Source organism: Pteropus alecto, unplaced genomic scaffold (assembly GCF_000325575.1).
Source record: "Pteropus alecto unplaced genomic scaffold, ASM32557v1 scaffold134, whole genome shotgun sequence".
Classification (NCBI taxonomy): domain Eukaryota; kingdom Metazoa; phylum Chordata; class Mammalia; order Chiroptera; family Pteropodidae; genus Pteropus; species Pteropus alecto.
Genome location: NW_006436283.1, coordinates 12,188,347 through 12,204,506, shown reverse-complemented (window position 1 = coordinate 12,204,506; position 16,160 = coordinate 12,188,347). Strand labels below are relative to the sequence as shown.

The following is a 16,160-nucleotide window of genomic DNA, read 5'->3' as shown; positions in this document are numbered from 1 at the left end:
CTTTTTCCCAGGGGGCTATGGGAAAACGCAGCAGTTACCTTTCAACTTCCCAGCTTGCCCCAGAAACACCAGGCACCAACCTCTGTCCCCTAGTCCCTTCTTTTGCTCTTTGTACTCCAATACCCTTAAAAGAGACCCACTCAAATTCCTAACGTAGGATTTAGGGATATAAGCAAAAGGAAAAAAACAAGGCAAGACGTGTCTCCCATAACTAGGTACTCATCCATTTGGTGATAATATTAAGCTTTCTGGAAACTGTTTTTCAGTTATATTTAACCTACAGTCTTTATATAATAAAAATATAGTTTTTATAGGCAGTAACTCAAAATATACCACTGCAAAAATACGGGTATTCTAAAGGCAAAATTCAGTACAAAATAATTGTTTGCTAATCTATAAAACCTTGAAAGACAACTGTGCCTCAAATATCTGATAAGACTTTGATAAAAACAGCTCATCCCAGGGCCTTGGCTACACTGCTATTAACCTTTTGGTGGCGGAATGCAGAAGACAGGCCTGGAGAATGAGCTCAGGCTTAGAAAACTCCCAGACTTCCCTAGAAGATCCACATGGGAGGAGCAGGCTGGATGCGTCTCTGGACGCCCAGGGTAGGGGCAGCTGTCCATGAAGCGTTTCCATAAGAACTGAACAAACAGAGCACGGTGGCTTGTCACACGAGGGCGGGGGCAACTTCCCTGACCGTGGTGAGTGCTACGAGCTGGTCAGTTCCAGGCCCCACAGTGTCCGAAGACATTTTAGCAGGTGGCCGGCTTCACCCTTGCCAGGCCTACTGGTGTAAGACAGTCGTTTTGCTCCTTGACCCCACCTTTTGGGTTTCCTCTGAAGACAACAGTGTGCTGTGGGTGAGTTTCAGGGGTTTTTGAAACTACTTGAAATGTTACACCTGTTTGATCATACGTGCACTTTCCTGGGACAAGGGGCCTCCAAGGAGGATCCTGACCCACACAAAGTGCAGAAGCTCAGTTCCACCCAGAGCTTTTAGACTCAGTGTGAAACACTAGATGACACTGCAGGTTTACCTGAAACTCTTGCTCCAGTTTCTTCTCTATCCAGTCTGTCACATGAACTAAAGTCACTTCTCTCTCTCCAAGTTTTGGCCGCGCTTTCAGCTCTACATATGGTGGCTTCCGGAAACCATACCTTTTTAAAGAAGACAAGTAATAATCACATTTAGAAGCAAAGGAAGGAAGTAGACAAGTACCAACAGCCAACATTCCTTCTACACAGGCCTACATCACTACTTAAATGTTCTCTTATTCTGAAAATCCCCTCTACAAAATAATACAGCACAGCAAGAACACATGTGAACTCCCTGTGTCCCTGGGCTGTGCAGGCTGTGATGATCTGAGCACAGTTCTGACAAACTGGGAAAGCCAGGAAGTGCCACTGGAAAAGTCTGTGTGGCCTGGGCTTTGTTTTTCATAAAATGGCAACAACCTTTTTTGTTTCTATTTTTATAGTAGTATATACGTTACAAAACCCAAAACGTGCAAGTGTATGAAGCTGGATGTGAAAGACACTGCAGCCTCTCTGAATCTCACCCCTAAAAAAGTGACCAGTGAGAGAAGTGGGGTCCACTTTCCCCATCCTCCTAATATGCATATGTAAACAGAACATTCTATAACCTGCTTTTCATCCCACACTCCACGCCACGATTATTATGGCTTCTTGATGGAGCAGACTGGCACGGATGCTAAAGTATCCAGACAAGAGACTGTGCTATCCACTTCAACCTGTCCTGGACCAGTGTTTTAAAAAACACACTAAAAATGTCAAATAGCTATAAACGTTTCTACATACTCAATATCTAAACTTATCTCTGTGGATCGATAACAAATAGTTCAGCATTCATGCATGCGTTGGGTAGCATGATGCAAGAGGCCTTTCATTTTACCTCTCACTGAGCAGTGGCATTTATAACTGATAAAGCTTAAAGCTGAGAAGGAGAAGAAATGTATCAACTCTTAGCATTTAAAAACACATGAAATTAGGTTTGGAAGACTGTACAGATAGGTATCAACTGGTTATATTTGGATGATAAGATTATAGGCTTTTTTCCTCACTTTTTTCCAATGAAAATATTACTTTGAAAAAGTAAAATCTAAAATGGTATTTTCAAGTTTTTACTGGGAAACACCAATGTCATCATTAAATGGTTAGTCATTTCAAAAATCTTCAGATCATTCCTACAAACCCTTCTGAACACTAAGGATGGGGACTGCATGTTGATGCCCCTCTCTGATAGTATAGAGCTACCTTTTTCATACGAGTGTTGTTTAAGGTACAATGAGGTCTCCTAGGTAACCCCCGTATACACTTATGAACATTTTACAGGACTTTGAATATCGGTTTTAAGTTGAGATTCACAGTGATTTTTTTCCTGCTGGACCCATTAGTAATTTATTTCCATGATTCTCGTTCCTGGCTTAGTCCCCCAACTCCTGAATCCTGGGGGCGGGGCTGGGCATAGCTTTATTTTTAACAAGTCCTCAAGTAACTGTGACACGCAGGTGAGATTGAGAACCACGGGTGCATTCAATAACAATGCCTTGAACAGACTGACCACAGTTACCAAATGCGCATGCTCTCGCCTCCTGAACATCCAGGCCTGACCCAGGGAAGGCTTCCCTAACCTCCTGGGACTGCTGGATGTGTGACCCCTGCCTGTAAAGTGGGGATAACAATGGCATCTTTCTCCACAGGATGCTGTGAGGACCAACCAGGCGAAGCAGGTACACCCTAGGCCGGGCAGAGACTAAGAGCTCTACAAATGACAGCTGTTTTCACTGGTGTGAAGAGTTGGCTCTAGAGAGGAGACGGATCAATAGGAAACAGCTCAACCCATAAACTTCACCTACTGACTTAAATTCTTCCTAACATGTGAAGATGAATCTTTATATGTGAATTAACCACTCAGAGAAGAAAGGAGAATTGGATTTACAACTAACATTAAGGTTCCACTGAAAACGTCTGAAAGTGCTTCTGCCCAAGAGAAGGTACTTTCCATAAAGTCAAGGGTAAGCAGGCTGGGACTTTTACGGCCACGCAACAAGGGGAATCACTTGCTGTCCCTGAGGGCCCCTCTACGCACCATATCCGGTCAGTTGGGGGAGGTGGAATGTTGACCGCCAAAGTTCCTCGACATTCTTGTACTTCTACGGTTAGCAGCAGGGGTGTATTGGAGACTTCTTCAATCTTCTTTTTAATGAACTCTGTCTCCGTTGCTTTTTGGAAATATTTTGACTTGGTAATCTTATCAACAAACCTCATAATCTTACTTGTTCGATGACCGCCAACATACCTTTAAATGAAGGACACAAGCGAACGTTAGTATGAGCTTTGCTCCTTCACAAACAAAAACTTTGTGGCTCTCTACTCACTTTAGACCAGAGTTTCCCAGCTGCAGCACCACGGACATTTTGGACTGGGTCATTCTGTTGTGGTGCTGTCCTGTGCATCACAGGGTGTTGAGCAGTGTTCCTGGCCTCTAGCCTCTACCTACTATGTCATTAGCACACTCCTCCCAGTCATGACAATAAAAAATGTCCCCAAGCGGGGGGCGGGCAAAATAATCCCTAATTGAAAACTACTTTACATAAAGTGTAAACATCACACAGAGCTGAATCTTTACAATGGAGAGTCAGACAAAGTTCTTATAGGGCAAAATGAGAAGGCAACTCATGTTTATAACCCTCAAACTGCTGAATACAAATCCAGTGTCCTCTTAGAGAAATCTCACCATCCCTAGATGGCAATAAGAAATCATATCGCATCGACAGGGACACAAAACACAGTTTTTAACTGACTGCCTTTTAGGTGGCATCATACCAACTTTGAATGACAACTACTTTTTAAAGGGCTTAGGAAGTTCTAAAAAAAAAATGCTACATCAAGCTGACATGCTAGCAAGTGAAGAAAGCAAGCTTTTCTATCAGGTCATGTCTGCCATAAGAGAGGATATTTGCTTTTTAAAATCCTCCACAGTTCCAGATATCGAGAACACTGTGTGTATGTGTGCAGGGAAAGGCAATCGTTCCCAAGAAGGTCAAGTGCATAGATTTAACGCACACGAACTTTAGAACTAACTCCTCAAATGTCTGGATTCTCTTTTCACGTCCTGGGATTTCAAAAATGAATAGGCTGATGTTTTCTTACAGATGCTTCTGGCTTCTTTACAATCTTAGTTTCTTCAACTCACTAAATAATTTAAAGATCTGTACAGAGAAACTGTTTAAGCACTTTGATCATTCCACAGTCCAAGTAAAGGCAAAGAGGGGTCCCAGAAATGAAGTTCTTGGTCCAAAAGATCAGCTAAGTGATCCACGTTTTCAAAACTCACCAAAGAAATCACCTGAATGTGTCAGCTTTGTAGGAACTAGCAGCTCAACAGAAGTGTGACCCAACTAAATGAGGAGTAATGCTCTCCACAGAGCACCAGGGGGTGGTGTTGTATCATTTGTGCTCCTTGTGATAAGACACACCCTTCAATTCTATTATTTACTCCAACTATCAGAGAAAGCCATATTGGTTGGGACCCTCTTAAGTAAGGAAAGCTGTATGGGTCTTTGTGCTTTGGGATCTGGAATTTAAACAAGCCACTGACTATGGGTTATTAATGCAAAACCATCATTCAGTGTGAAGGAGGAAGGAAGGTCATAGAGGAAGAGGGGGAAAAAAGCTCACTCCCAACTTGCTGCTTTGACCCTTGGAGACCTCAGAAGCTGGATCCACTCACCCTTCGGCCCCTGGGAGAAGCAGTTTGTCTCCCGCGCTGGGCTCTGGAGCATCGTCTTCATCGGAGGAGCCAGCACTGGAGGACTCCTCATCGCTGTCGGCCAGGCAGTATGCCCTGGGCCTGCAACTGAACAGGGCACAGTCACCACCGCAGCCTGCCCATCACCCAAGCTCTGCTTAGAAAGAGAAAACACGCTCCACTGCCACCACCACTGCACATCATCATTCTCCCCAGCCCATCCGAAAAAGAAGAGACCCAACCCAAGAGTCTGCAGACTGGCCTGGTTACCCAGGAGACGCTTCAGCACTAAGTCCCCTGGGAGGATCACGGAGGACTTGGGCTTGTAGAGTGCAATTCTGCGCATGCATCACGACAGGTGGTGGGAGTTTGGTGCAGCTGACACGAAACACAGTAAGTTCATCAACAGTGCAGCAACAGCCAAGTGGGAGGGTGAATGGACAGAACGATGGTTGCAAGGGTGGGGTGAAGCTTGTGCCGGAGACAGGACCACCTCTCACTGATGACGGGGATGTTCCGGCAAGTCCCCCGACTGTCTGAGTTCAACAACTATGATGCTCTTTGACCCAGTAAACTCCAAATTAGTTTTGATTCAAGACTCCTTCCTAGTGCAATTACGTATCTTAACCCACACCTGGCCCAGCTCCTGAAGGTCACAGAAAAAGCCAGCTACCACAGGGTACAAATCTCAAGGAACTCTAGGAAGCAACTAACATGGGAACCCAGAAGCTGTCCTGGAGAAGTACACTTTTAAAAACCATTTTAAAAACAAGGTACTAGAAGCCTCATTGGGGAGCAATATCCCTCATTAATCTTTCCAGGTTGGAGACTGTCTCCACAGGCATGGGGGTCGCTGGGGGCTTCCTGGCTGAGCTTCAGCCCCACGGAAGGAGCACCCTCCTTGGATGGTGGCTGTGTTTCAGGGAGGCAGACAGGCAGGGCCCACCCATGTCTGGGGCTCAGAGACTTAACTGGGACAAAATGAACACAGGATAGAGTAGTCTCTGAACACTATTATGCAATTAAATGGTCACAAAGCAGACAGAGGCTGGGCCTTGTGTTTTTGATAAGGATAAAATCACCAGGACAGGGAAAGGCAGGGGAGTCGAGGCCCTATCTCCCTGCAGCTCTAATCCTTTGGGGCTTGCCTCTGATGCTGACCTTGGGCCACCAGAAGAAGCCTATTGGGGCAGTCACTTCCCAGCGAATGAGAGCCAAGGACACTCAAGGGCAGAGCACAACGCCCAGTGTGGACTGAGGCCCAGAAGAGGCCCCAGCACTGGGAGGGCAGGACTGAAATCTCCGCCCCTGAAACGGGAGCCTGGCTGTAAGAGGACCCTGCGAGTGTCCGCCCTGGCAGGACACCCGGGTCCTCAACCCCAGCTCTGAAACATTAGAGCCAGCGCTTCAGCCAGCGGGCTTGAGTGTGTTAAAGGGCGACTCCCTCTGCAGACACGGCCTCTGGTCCCCGACCACAGAAACGGCAACGGCATCTGACTTGTCTGTCCTGCTTCCCTCAGAGGCCTGGCTGGCCCCGGAAATGATGTGCGCTCACTGGCCACAAAGTGACTTTGGAGCTTTCTATGCTTAGGCAGCTCTCATTAGAGCTCCTTTTAGTTAAAATGTACACACCAAAATATGACTTCCAAGAAAGCCTCAACTGTATCGAGATGAGGAAAGTCAGGGACACAAATCCCCAAAGATAACACAGCCATCTCAGAAACGTGTCTTACTTCTCCACCAGTAAAATGACTGCTCCCTGGGCTCAGACCTCGAGCTGCCAAGTAAGGAATCTGTGTCCTGCTCCCCATCCGCCCAGCACGAAAGCTGCCTCGAGACCTGGGACCACAGTGAAACCTGCTGAGCCACTGGCTCCTCTGGTCCCCACCAGTATTTGTCATCTGGCAGCCTCCAGACCCTGGGCAGAAGATGCCAAAGGCCGAGCACTGCAGTGAGTCTCAGGTTCCTGAATTAATCCTCTGCAGGACAGATTCTGTGGCTTGAAGTTAATAAGTTAGACGATGCTATATCAGTTAAAGTAGATCAGATGACGTGAAATTCTGATTTTGACCAAATGTTACCTCTAATCTCTGCAGGGGGAGCTATATTATGTGGCACCCAATACTAATTAAATATGCAACTTATTGTTTGGCTGATAGTTTTATAACTGAACATGTATTTTATGAGCTCAACCTTATGATGTCATCATGAACTTTGAGGAAAGACACACCACACGTCCTTATGTAAGATGTGCCTTAGATGAAGGCGATATCCTTTCAAAGAGCCACCTTAAAAGGATTATTCCAGTTTTGCTGCCTCTGCTAAAAATCTTTCTGGAAATGTGCCTGGAGTCAGACACATAAGAAAAACAGAATTATTTTATCACTGATACTCTGTCTCAGACCAAACATTTTATTTCTTGGTCTCATAATCACCACTGCCTCTGAACGACTCTTTGCAGTTTCTCAAAGATCCAATTCATCTACAAAGCAGGATGATTTGCGGCCACTCAGGACAGTTAAAAGAATGTCACAGAGTCCAGAGGCAATTCTAAAAGAGCAGCTCCAAAAAAATGCTTTAAATGAAGGACACATAATTAGATAAAGCAGCCCAGTGTGGTGACTGCTTTGTAGGTGACCACACTCATAAGCATATATTCATTTTCTTCTATGTAAGAGAAATCCGCCCCAGGCAGCTGCCACAGACAGACACACGCGTGTGTTCATTTAGAGAGCCAGACCCACTCACGGGGTGGGCTGCAAGGACTCGGGTCCCAAAGCATCAGGGGCCTCAGGGTGGGGTGGTGGTGGTTTGGGGCATACTGTGGACTAGTGACCCAACACTAGTGACCGGCACAGGGCCTCTTATACAGGGACTTGCATGCCAAGCCCGGGCTGCAAGGGCAGAGTATGAAGAGGCCAAGCGCCTTACTGGAAAGGCCCCACTCCAAGGCCACCTTTCCTTCAAACAGCAGCCAACACAGGGAACGCCCTGCCGGCCTCGCTGCCCCTCCTCAGGCCATCGGAGAGTTGAGGCTGCTCAGCTCACTACCAGATTCCACTGAGTATCTTACTCCCCAGAGTTACATCAACTACTTATGTAATAGGAAGACTATCTGGGGAATAAAAAAACGAAAGGAAAAATGTCTGCAAACATAAAGTCTACACACTTTTCAAAAGGAAAAGGATTTCACTAGAATAAAGGAACAGATTTCAGTTTCTCATGATCGCCCTCGGGGTAATAATATGGAGATATGAAGAAACTTCCTACCAGTAAGTAGGAGCATCATCTCCTGAGACTCCCTAAGGGCACGATCATTTGCACACTTGAAGGGGGACAGGAATAAGCAGGGAGGCAAAGCAGAGGCCTCACCAGGGCGGGACAGCAGGGGAACAAGCCCTGTGGAAGCAAGGCCCTGGACTGGTAGCCGTGGGCGACAGGGAGGGCCAGGAGGAAAAGGGCGGCTGCTGGCCATCTCTTTAGATGCTGTTGCTCTTAGGAGAGGTTTAATACTAAGGAAAATGTCCGCATCAAAGATTACATGCTTAATAACAGCTACTGTGCATAGTGACTATCTCTCGTGCACGTAGCCTCAGGATGATTCCACATGCTCAGGGCTGAGGAGGTGAAGAAGTAGATTCTAGAATCACTTCTGCAATTAGGGTCTTAGCTATGGATGGGCCTTCAGAGGCTCTCGATGCTCCCAGGAATTGTGAGCCAAATGGCACACGTGCAGGCCTTTTCTGGGAGAAGGATCCAGAGCCCTTAGATTCTCAAAGGGTTCCTTTATGCAAAAAAGGGTTAAAGACTCATTTTCCCAGGCCTTTTTCTACCAAGCAAAATGCTTTTAAAATGAAATGACAGCCAATTACACATCAACATATAATTTAACACCTTCATAGGAGGGAGCAAAATATTTTATACCAGACTCTACTGGGAAAAAATGGTACTTCGGAAATATATTACAAAGTAAATATAATACCATCATATTCCAAAAGCAGAGGACATTTTTAACGCAGTCTACAGAAGCACTGCTTACTCAGAAACATGTCCATCCTCTGAGCACCCAGAGTTTATAAACTTGAAATTGTGCCAAGAGAGCTGCGTAACAGTGAACATGAATGCCTAGGTGGTGAGAATCTCAGGGACAAGGCTGTGTTGGGGCCCCACATGCTGCCCAAGACCCCCTCTTTCCAGTGGAGTCCCTGCAGCTGGGCCAGCACAGGGCTGTCTTATAAGGGGCTCCTTGCACAAATGCTTCTAACGGGTGTGCTCTGTCATGCTCCTGTTTAGTAAGAGCTCATGTTCTAGACTGCTTCCGCCTGATGCGCTTCATGCTATTGGGCAGCTGGTTCTGCAAATCTGCGGTCATGAGCCTGGACTGATGATGCTCAGGTGTGCATGGCGACAGGTGGGGGCGTCCAAAAACAGAAGTTGAGTGTGACTACAGGCCAAGATCAGGACCCTGGCAATTCAAATCAGGGAAGTTTGTAGGACTCTCTCTGCCAGGAAAGCCTCTTAAATCCTCCTGATCTCCATCTTCTCGGGTCTACAAACTGAGCTCCTATGTCCAGGAACATAATGAAAGGACAAGCTTCCTAGGGGCGTCACATGGGACCAGACAAGACTCAGCAATGACAGGGCATGAAATGCTACGTGGAGACTTGATAAATACCACTCACCAGAAAACACAATCCACAGATTGCCGAATCCAAACACATATTAACAAATAACAGAAAAATAAAAGGAAAATAGCACAGATACAAGTTAGATTGTATACAGCACATGAAATTCTCCAATATTAAAAAAAGGAACATTTCATTAAGTAACCTGGATAAATGAGAATAATCTAAATAAAAAAACATTCTCAAATGTATGCCCCGACTCCCCCCATTCACTATCACTACAATATGAATAGAAGTAGCATGTCAGTATCATAACTAAGCAAAAATCTAAGTCTATATCTTTAATTTAGACCCTGAGAAGGTGGCTCCTTGTTGAGTTTTCCTGTCGTTGTACTGTTAATTCTATGCAAAGGGGCTAGAGATGTGAGAAGCAGAAACCAATTAGCATTGTTAGTTTGGTAAAAACAATTATATAATTTAAATTTGTAGTCAGAATCAGTCATTTTAAAAGTGCGTGGGAATGTAAAATTTCCAGCTTATCCATTCTAGGTATTCAATAGAAAAAAAATCGAGCTTCATTAATTAGTTCGCAAATTTGGAATATTTACTGAATCAGGCAAACTCTGGACAGTGGACACAGTATCTTCTACAAAGAGAGGCATTTACTAAGCAAATCAATATTGTATTATTTAGGGAAAATGAATCTCAAAACACTTCAGGAGCACCCTCTTGGCTACAAAATCAATCGCTACTTATAAATAATTCTGACTGATTAAAGCAGAGAGACCCCTTTGGGACCTTAGCCTTGCCCACACATGGCTGTTTGTGGCAGTAAGTGGGAGGTACTTTCTGAATGATGATTTTATTGTGTGGACGAGCCTGCTTTGCGGGTCTGAGTCAGTGAGGCTTTCTGGGTAATCAATACTATGTGCCCCACTGGCAGCACTGAGGCCAAAAGGCGCTGAGCATAGATGAGGACTCACAGTCTGCAGGGAATGAAACTAGGGGACCATTCCCTGAAACCCTCTGTGGTCCAGAAGCGCGTACAAGGAAGCTCACTCAAAATCCAAGACCATTACACATCCGATCTGCTTCTCCAAGGCCAGAGGGAGGGGTCGGTTCCCCAGGGTTGGATTAGTAAAGTCGTATAGCCCCTTACCCTTCTTTGCCAATTTCTCCAACCTTCAGGGCTTCAACAAGAGGCTCTTTACCTAGTTTGGTCAAATTCATTTTGGTCTCGAGAGTCATCAGAAAGGACCCATTGTAGGACATTTCCAAATCGATCCAGAGTCCTGGAGAAACGGTGAAAAAACAGAAGGGTTTCCCCCCCGCCCCAGAAAAACATGACTATAAATGATAGTATAAAAATTTATATTATAAAGTATCTAAGTAGGTATCACATTGAAAGTCTCTATATATGTCTTCCTATACTACTACCAAGGCATGTGAGAGGAGACTGAAATTGACAAGCTTCTGGAAATGGTTCAAACATTTGGCACATTGCCAGCATTTCAACAGCCATTAAAATGGTCACAGTGAGCTCAGTGCGCGTTAGCAGGGGAAGGGTCCCCATTCTCTGGTTCTTCTCACATTTAATAAGACGTGCATTCCCAGCAGGAGGAAGGCTTGAGCCAGGGCAAAGCCAGGACGAGGCCTGCTGTCATGAGGCAGAAAAGAAGTGCAGAGACTTCACAGCAAGCTGGGCTGCTCTTTAAAGTCATGTGAGAACTGCCATCTTTCTTAAAATTATCTAATGTTATGGGGGTGGGGGGCGCGGGATAGAAAATGGTTCGGAGTTAGCTTCGTGTGATAAGGTCAGTGACAACAACTTTTAGGAAGCTTTTCTTTCTGGTAATTGCCTTGTAATAGAAACAAAAGAATTAATACTCGAGCCCCAGGATTATCCAGAGAAAGTCGGGTAACCACCTTGTACCTTAGTTCAAAATCCTATTCCTTGGGAAGGACACCAGTGTCAATGGCATCATAACTAAGAGGCTTTTAACTTTGTAGAATGGCACTGGGACGGCCCATGGCAGAAGCGGCCCCTGACTGGAAGTCTAAACGCAAACAGGGACCGCCGCAGGACCTTCTGGACAAGGGGCCCGGGATTCGGCAGGTAGGAAAGGCCATGCTGATTTTCAGACTCAAAGCGCCATGAAACCTCATGGACTTTCAATCAAAATGTCATCATTCAAGTGAGTGTTCAAATGTAAATAAACTTTGAGAGTTCCTCATAAGACGAATGACAACGTTTAATGGAAGCAAGAAATTAAAACTATTGTTCACACACAGCAGCATTTTTAAGCAATTACAGTAAATAACCTATCCCCTATTTGGCCACCATCTTAGATAAAAGCTTTGCTAGTAACCTCAGGAAGCACTAATGGTATAATTCCTCACTAAAGGCAGAATAATTTCCAATTTGTTTTCAACAGATTCTTTTTAGCATAATCGAAGGTACTTGTTTTCCATAAATGATCTAGTTTAATTAAGTAATGTGCAGATCAACTGCGATTCTCTTCTTTGCAGCAATTCACAAAACTGCTTTATTTCTCGTTTACAGTAAGCAGTTAAAAATCATTAATCAGCTTGCTCTTCAAAGGTAGTGTTACTGGAAATAAAGGGCAGATGTTTTCATAAGTATCTTTAGTCATCAATCACTTCCAATAGAAGATTAGGGCAAACAGCTTGATATTAATAGATTTTTAACTCCATATAAAAAGAACATCAATAAAGAAAATATTTATTGTATATCTCCAGCTTTATTTCACTTGAGAATCAATAGACTCAAACCTCCTGATTGCTATATGTTTTCAGACATAACCATGCCTTTTGAAAATTCTAGTCAAGTTTCCAATAAATATTAATAGTATGTGTTGCCTTTGAAGGTTGTCATAGTAAAGGCACCAGAATTTTACTTCTTATAAAGCGGAAGGTTTTGTTTGTTTTTTAAATGAGGGGATATGGACTAGTAAAGCTTAGTAAGCTTCTGACCCATGCCCCAGCCATTGGGACACTCCCTCAATGACATGTGGTCCAGTGCTCCTCTTCTAGGAGCTGGGGCAGGGAGGAGGGAGGAGCACATGCAGCTTGAGTTTCACAGGAAGCTTCTCGACCTCTGTGCACCAGCCTCATCTGTACAAGGAGACCACAATGCTGTGTACAGCCAGCACCTGGCACGTCCGTCCTCTCTCTGCCATTGCCGGCCCCCTTCCTTACTTCCACGACTCCCTGCCCCGGCCTCGCTTGCTGCTATTGCCGTGGCACACAGGAACCAGACTGAAGGAGGCTGCAGGGCCAAGAGGGAAGAGGCTACACTGGGCAGAAAAGCCCTGTCTGTGCTGGGAAGGGGACAAGGGGTGGACATCTGACCAAGCTTCTGCATGGGGGATAGGATCTACTTTTTATATTGTTGTATATGTCCCATGAGGCCCACTCATGGGAACTTGCTCAGCCTTGGTTCTCAGTGAAAATAAGAAGGAGTCAAGAATGGTTTGAGGACTTTTGAAAACAGATATAAACTGCAAATTTCCTACAAATGACTGTAACATGAGGAGTTTGCATTCAGATGAGGGTCACGAGACTATTTTAGCATTTGGTGCCAAGAAAAACTTGCTTCTGTGACAGGATTCAGCAGGCAGAAAGCACCCTGAAAACCTTGGAGCACATACAACCTGGAGCCAAGACCAACTGGTTATATAATGGGTAAGTCAAGGGCTCCTGCCTTGCAAGACCAAAGATGGAATTAACAGTTTCCAGAGAGGCTGTCTTCCCATCGGGGGTAAATACAACAACAATTTAAAGATGGAGACATATACTGTTCCATGAGTGGTGACTTAACTCTAACCGAGCTGAACGCTACTCATCCAGTGAATTTAGTTACAGAGCTATTTGTTTTGTGCTCTTGACAAATGTTAATTTAAGACCTTCCTGTGAGGCATTTCTATAACCATCTTGGTAGCACTCAAGGACAAAAACCAGAAGTTGAGAAGCAGGATACTTTTTTTAAGCCTCTAAATAGGAGTAAGACAGTCAGTCCTGAGAGATTCTCCAGAAAGGACATGGACACTGCTCAGGCTGCTCTAACAAAACATCACAAACTGGGTAGCTTGAAAAACAGACATTTATTTCTCACAGTTCTGGAGGCTGGAGTCCAAGATCAAGGTGCTGGCCAAGCCAGTTCTAGAGAGAGCTCTCTCCCTGGCTTGTGGACGGCCGCCTTCTCACTGTCCTCACATGGCAGAGACACAGCAAGCTAGCTCTGGTCTCTTCTTATGAAGGGAACGAGTCCCATCGTGAGCACCCCTCCCGCAGGACCTCATCTAAGCCCAATCACCCTAAATGCCCTACCTCCTGATACCATCACACTGCAGGTTACAGCTTCAACATATGAACTGTGGTGGGGCACAAACATTCAGTCCATAACAGGTCCTCATGCTGAGGGGCTGTCCCGTGGTGACGGGTGGTGCCTGATTGCTGACAAGCATCTACAAAACGCAATTAATTCTGCAACATGGGAAACACAACTGACAATGACAACGACAAGCTTCAGTCAGTCTTCACATAAGGACGCATGAGAGCTCAGATGACTGCTTTCCGCTCTTCAGCTTCATGGGCAGAGGGTCAGTTGCCATCGCCACCACCACGCAGAGGGAGACTGCGGCTGAGGTTACAGCTTACTCTGTCCGAAAATGTTTACTGAGTCCTTAATGCAAGATATCAAAGCCAACAACACAAATGAATCCCTGTCCTCAGGAAGTTCACGCCTGAGGAATAAAGATGCCTGGGCCACCAGGTGCAGATCAGACCCTGATGTCACCAGAGGCGACTAGAACAGAGGTTCTTCTGCCTTCTCCCTGGCGTTCTATTTAGTGGACTCCCTGGCCTCAAGAACAGTTCTACCATGGCCCTATCAATCTAGTAACTTCACTCAGCAGTTCACTGTTTCGTTACCATTAAGATAACTAAAAGGCATCGGTCTCTTTGGGACAGGTTTAGCAGGGCACCTGCAGCCCAGCAGCTAAGCGAGTCTCAAGCCTTGCTCACCGGACCGTGGCCCTTGTGACAGCTGCTCTTCCGTTTTCTCTCCCTGTTAACTACTAGTGGCCGATTTTCACTCTGAATGTCAACATTTGGTGTCCAAGGGACAAAACTTCTTAAAATGCAGCATTATTGAATAGATGTTTGCGCTATTCGCCTCTCAGGAGAGCTCACCGGTGATTATCTTGTTCTTGGCAGACAGACTGGTGTCATTTCACTCACTCAGATACCATGGAAAACTAACATTTCTTGTATTTGGATGTGTCCTTCAGGGCAGACGTCATTTTTAGCTTTGTCTACGTGTCACTGCTCTCAACGAAAGTTCTGCCTTTCAAGGCTGACATAATCATAAATCAGTCTCTTCTCTCACGCCCCAACCAAGTTCCTCAAAAGGGTCTTTTTTCTCCCTTTCCACAAATAGTATTTTTTCTTTCTGCAGCACGACCTAGTCAGAGCGTGTGCACGCCACTCCTGTCAGCCCTGAGCCCCACGGTCTGGCCCTGTCACTGTGTTTAGCCCTGGACAGCTGCTCTCCTGATGTCTGCTCTTGACGAGGCCACGGCAGGAGGAATGGGCAGGTCACAGCCCGATTCTGGTTCCAGTTTCTGAAACACTCAGTTAGCAAAGTAACTTCAGTCCCAGCACCAGAGAAAGTCACCAGGCACTGCAGGTTAAGGTCTGGAAGATGGGTAGTAAATGGTGGGGATGACCAGTCAGACTAAGGGCATCTCTGCAGACAAACAAGGTGCCTATTCCTGTGGGACATAGTAATCTTTCCGCAGAATCCAACACCTTCAGTTGAAACCTAGGTTGTTCCTTGGGTATTCTGAAACAGGGCAAAACCAGGACAGCTCTATGACTATTTGCAGACTTAACTACAGTTGTCCTGATGAGTAAATGAATTAATCTGACCCTGAGGGGCCACAATCCACACCCTCGGTTCATTGTTGTACTGCTGACTCTCCTGTAGGCACTGCTCTGATGGCCTTGGTCCCGGGCACGAAAGATGAAAACCTGGCCCACAGAAGACATTCACCACTAAGCCCCTTCAGGAAGCCTTTACTAACAACAAAGCTTTGTGACCGCAGGAGCAGCAAACGCTGATGGCTTCCTATGGGCTGCGCGTGTCCTCCGAGCACCTTACATGTAACATTTCATCTTCACCATAACAGAATGAGGATGCTACTGCCCATCAGCACTTTATGGAGGAGAAAACCGAGGTGTTGAGTGGTTAGTAAATTCCCAAGGTGTCACTGCAGGACAGCGAAGGAGCAGAGCCCAAGTGCAGGTGGCCTGGCTTGAGACAGTGCTCATGGAGAGCCTCTGGCACTGGCCTAGTAGCCTTGGAACAGGACAGAAGGCGGGGCTGCCGGTGACCTTTGGCAAGTCACGCCCACTCTGGGTTCTGGCTTCCACATCTAAAACAGGGCAGGATCCAGCTAGGTAATCTCTTACTGCCCTTTCAAATATACTCTGTCGACATGCTCGATTCTTTAAGGATTTGATTCTATGTTAATTTTTAACCACAAAAGAAAGATTAGGAGAGAATGTACCAAAAATATACCAAAAAGGTAACCCTGGCTGTCTCTGAATGGTGGGGTAATAGGTATTATTTTTGTTTTTACTTTTTTTAAACATTCCAGTTTTCTCTACAATGAGTATTTGTTGAATAAATGAAGGGACAAATTTTACCCTAACAGAGTTAATAAACACAGGGAAAG

The 16,160-nt window shown here is 45.5% G+C and overlaps 1 protein-coding gene across 3 annotated transcripts in view; it reads right to left on the bottom strand.

Moving 5' to 3' along the window:
• Positions 1–41: 41 nt before the first annotated feature.
• The window catches only part of TEX2 (testis expressed 2), an 86,039-nt gene continuing 69,920 nt past the window's right edge, over positions 42–16,160 (bottom strand). The window contains exons 8-11 of one of the 3 annotated variants that reach the window (XM_015589748.2): positions 10,559–10,691; positions 4,757–4,876; positions 3,113–3,322; positions 42–1,161 (exon numbers count right to left, since the gene is read on the bottom strand). In XM_015589748.2, the coding sequence (XP_015445234.1) occupies positions 981–1,161; positions 3,113–3,322; positions 4,757–4,876; positions 10,559–10,691 (644 nt within the window). In that variant the 3' untranslated portion in view covers positions 42–980. Of the gene's footprint in view, positions 1,162–3,112; positions 3,323–4,756; positions 4,883–10,558; positions 10,692–16,160 lie in introns of those variants that run through there. The other 2 variants (XM_015589747.2, XM_015589749.2) reach the window with 2 other exon arrangements.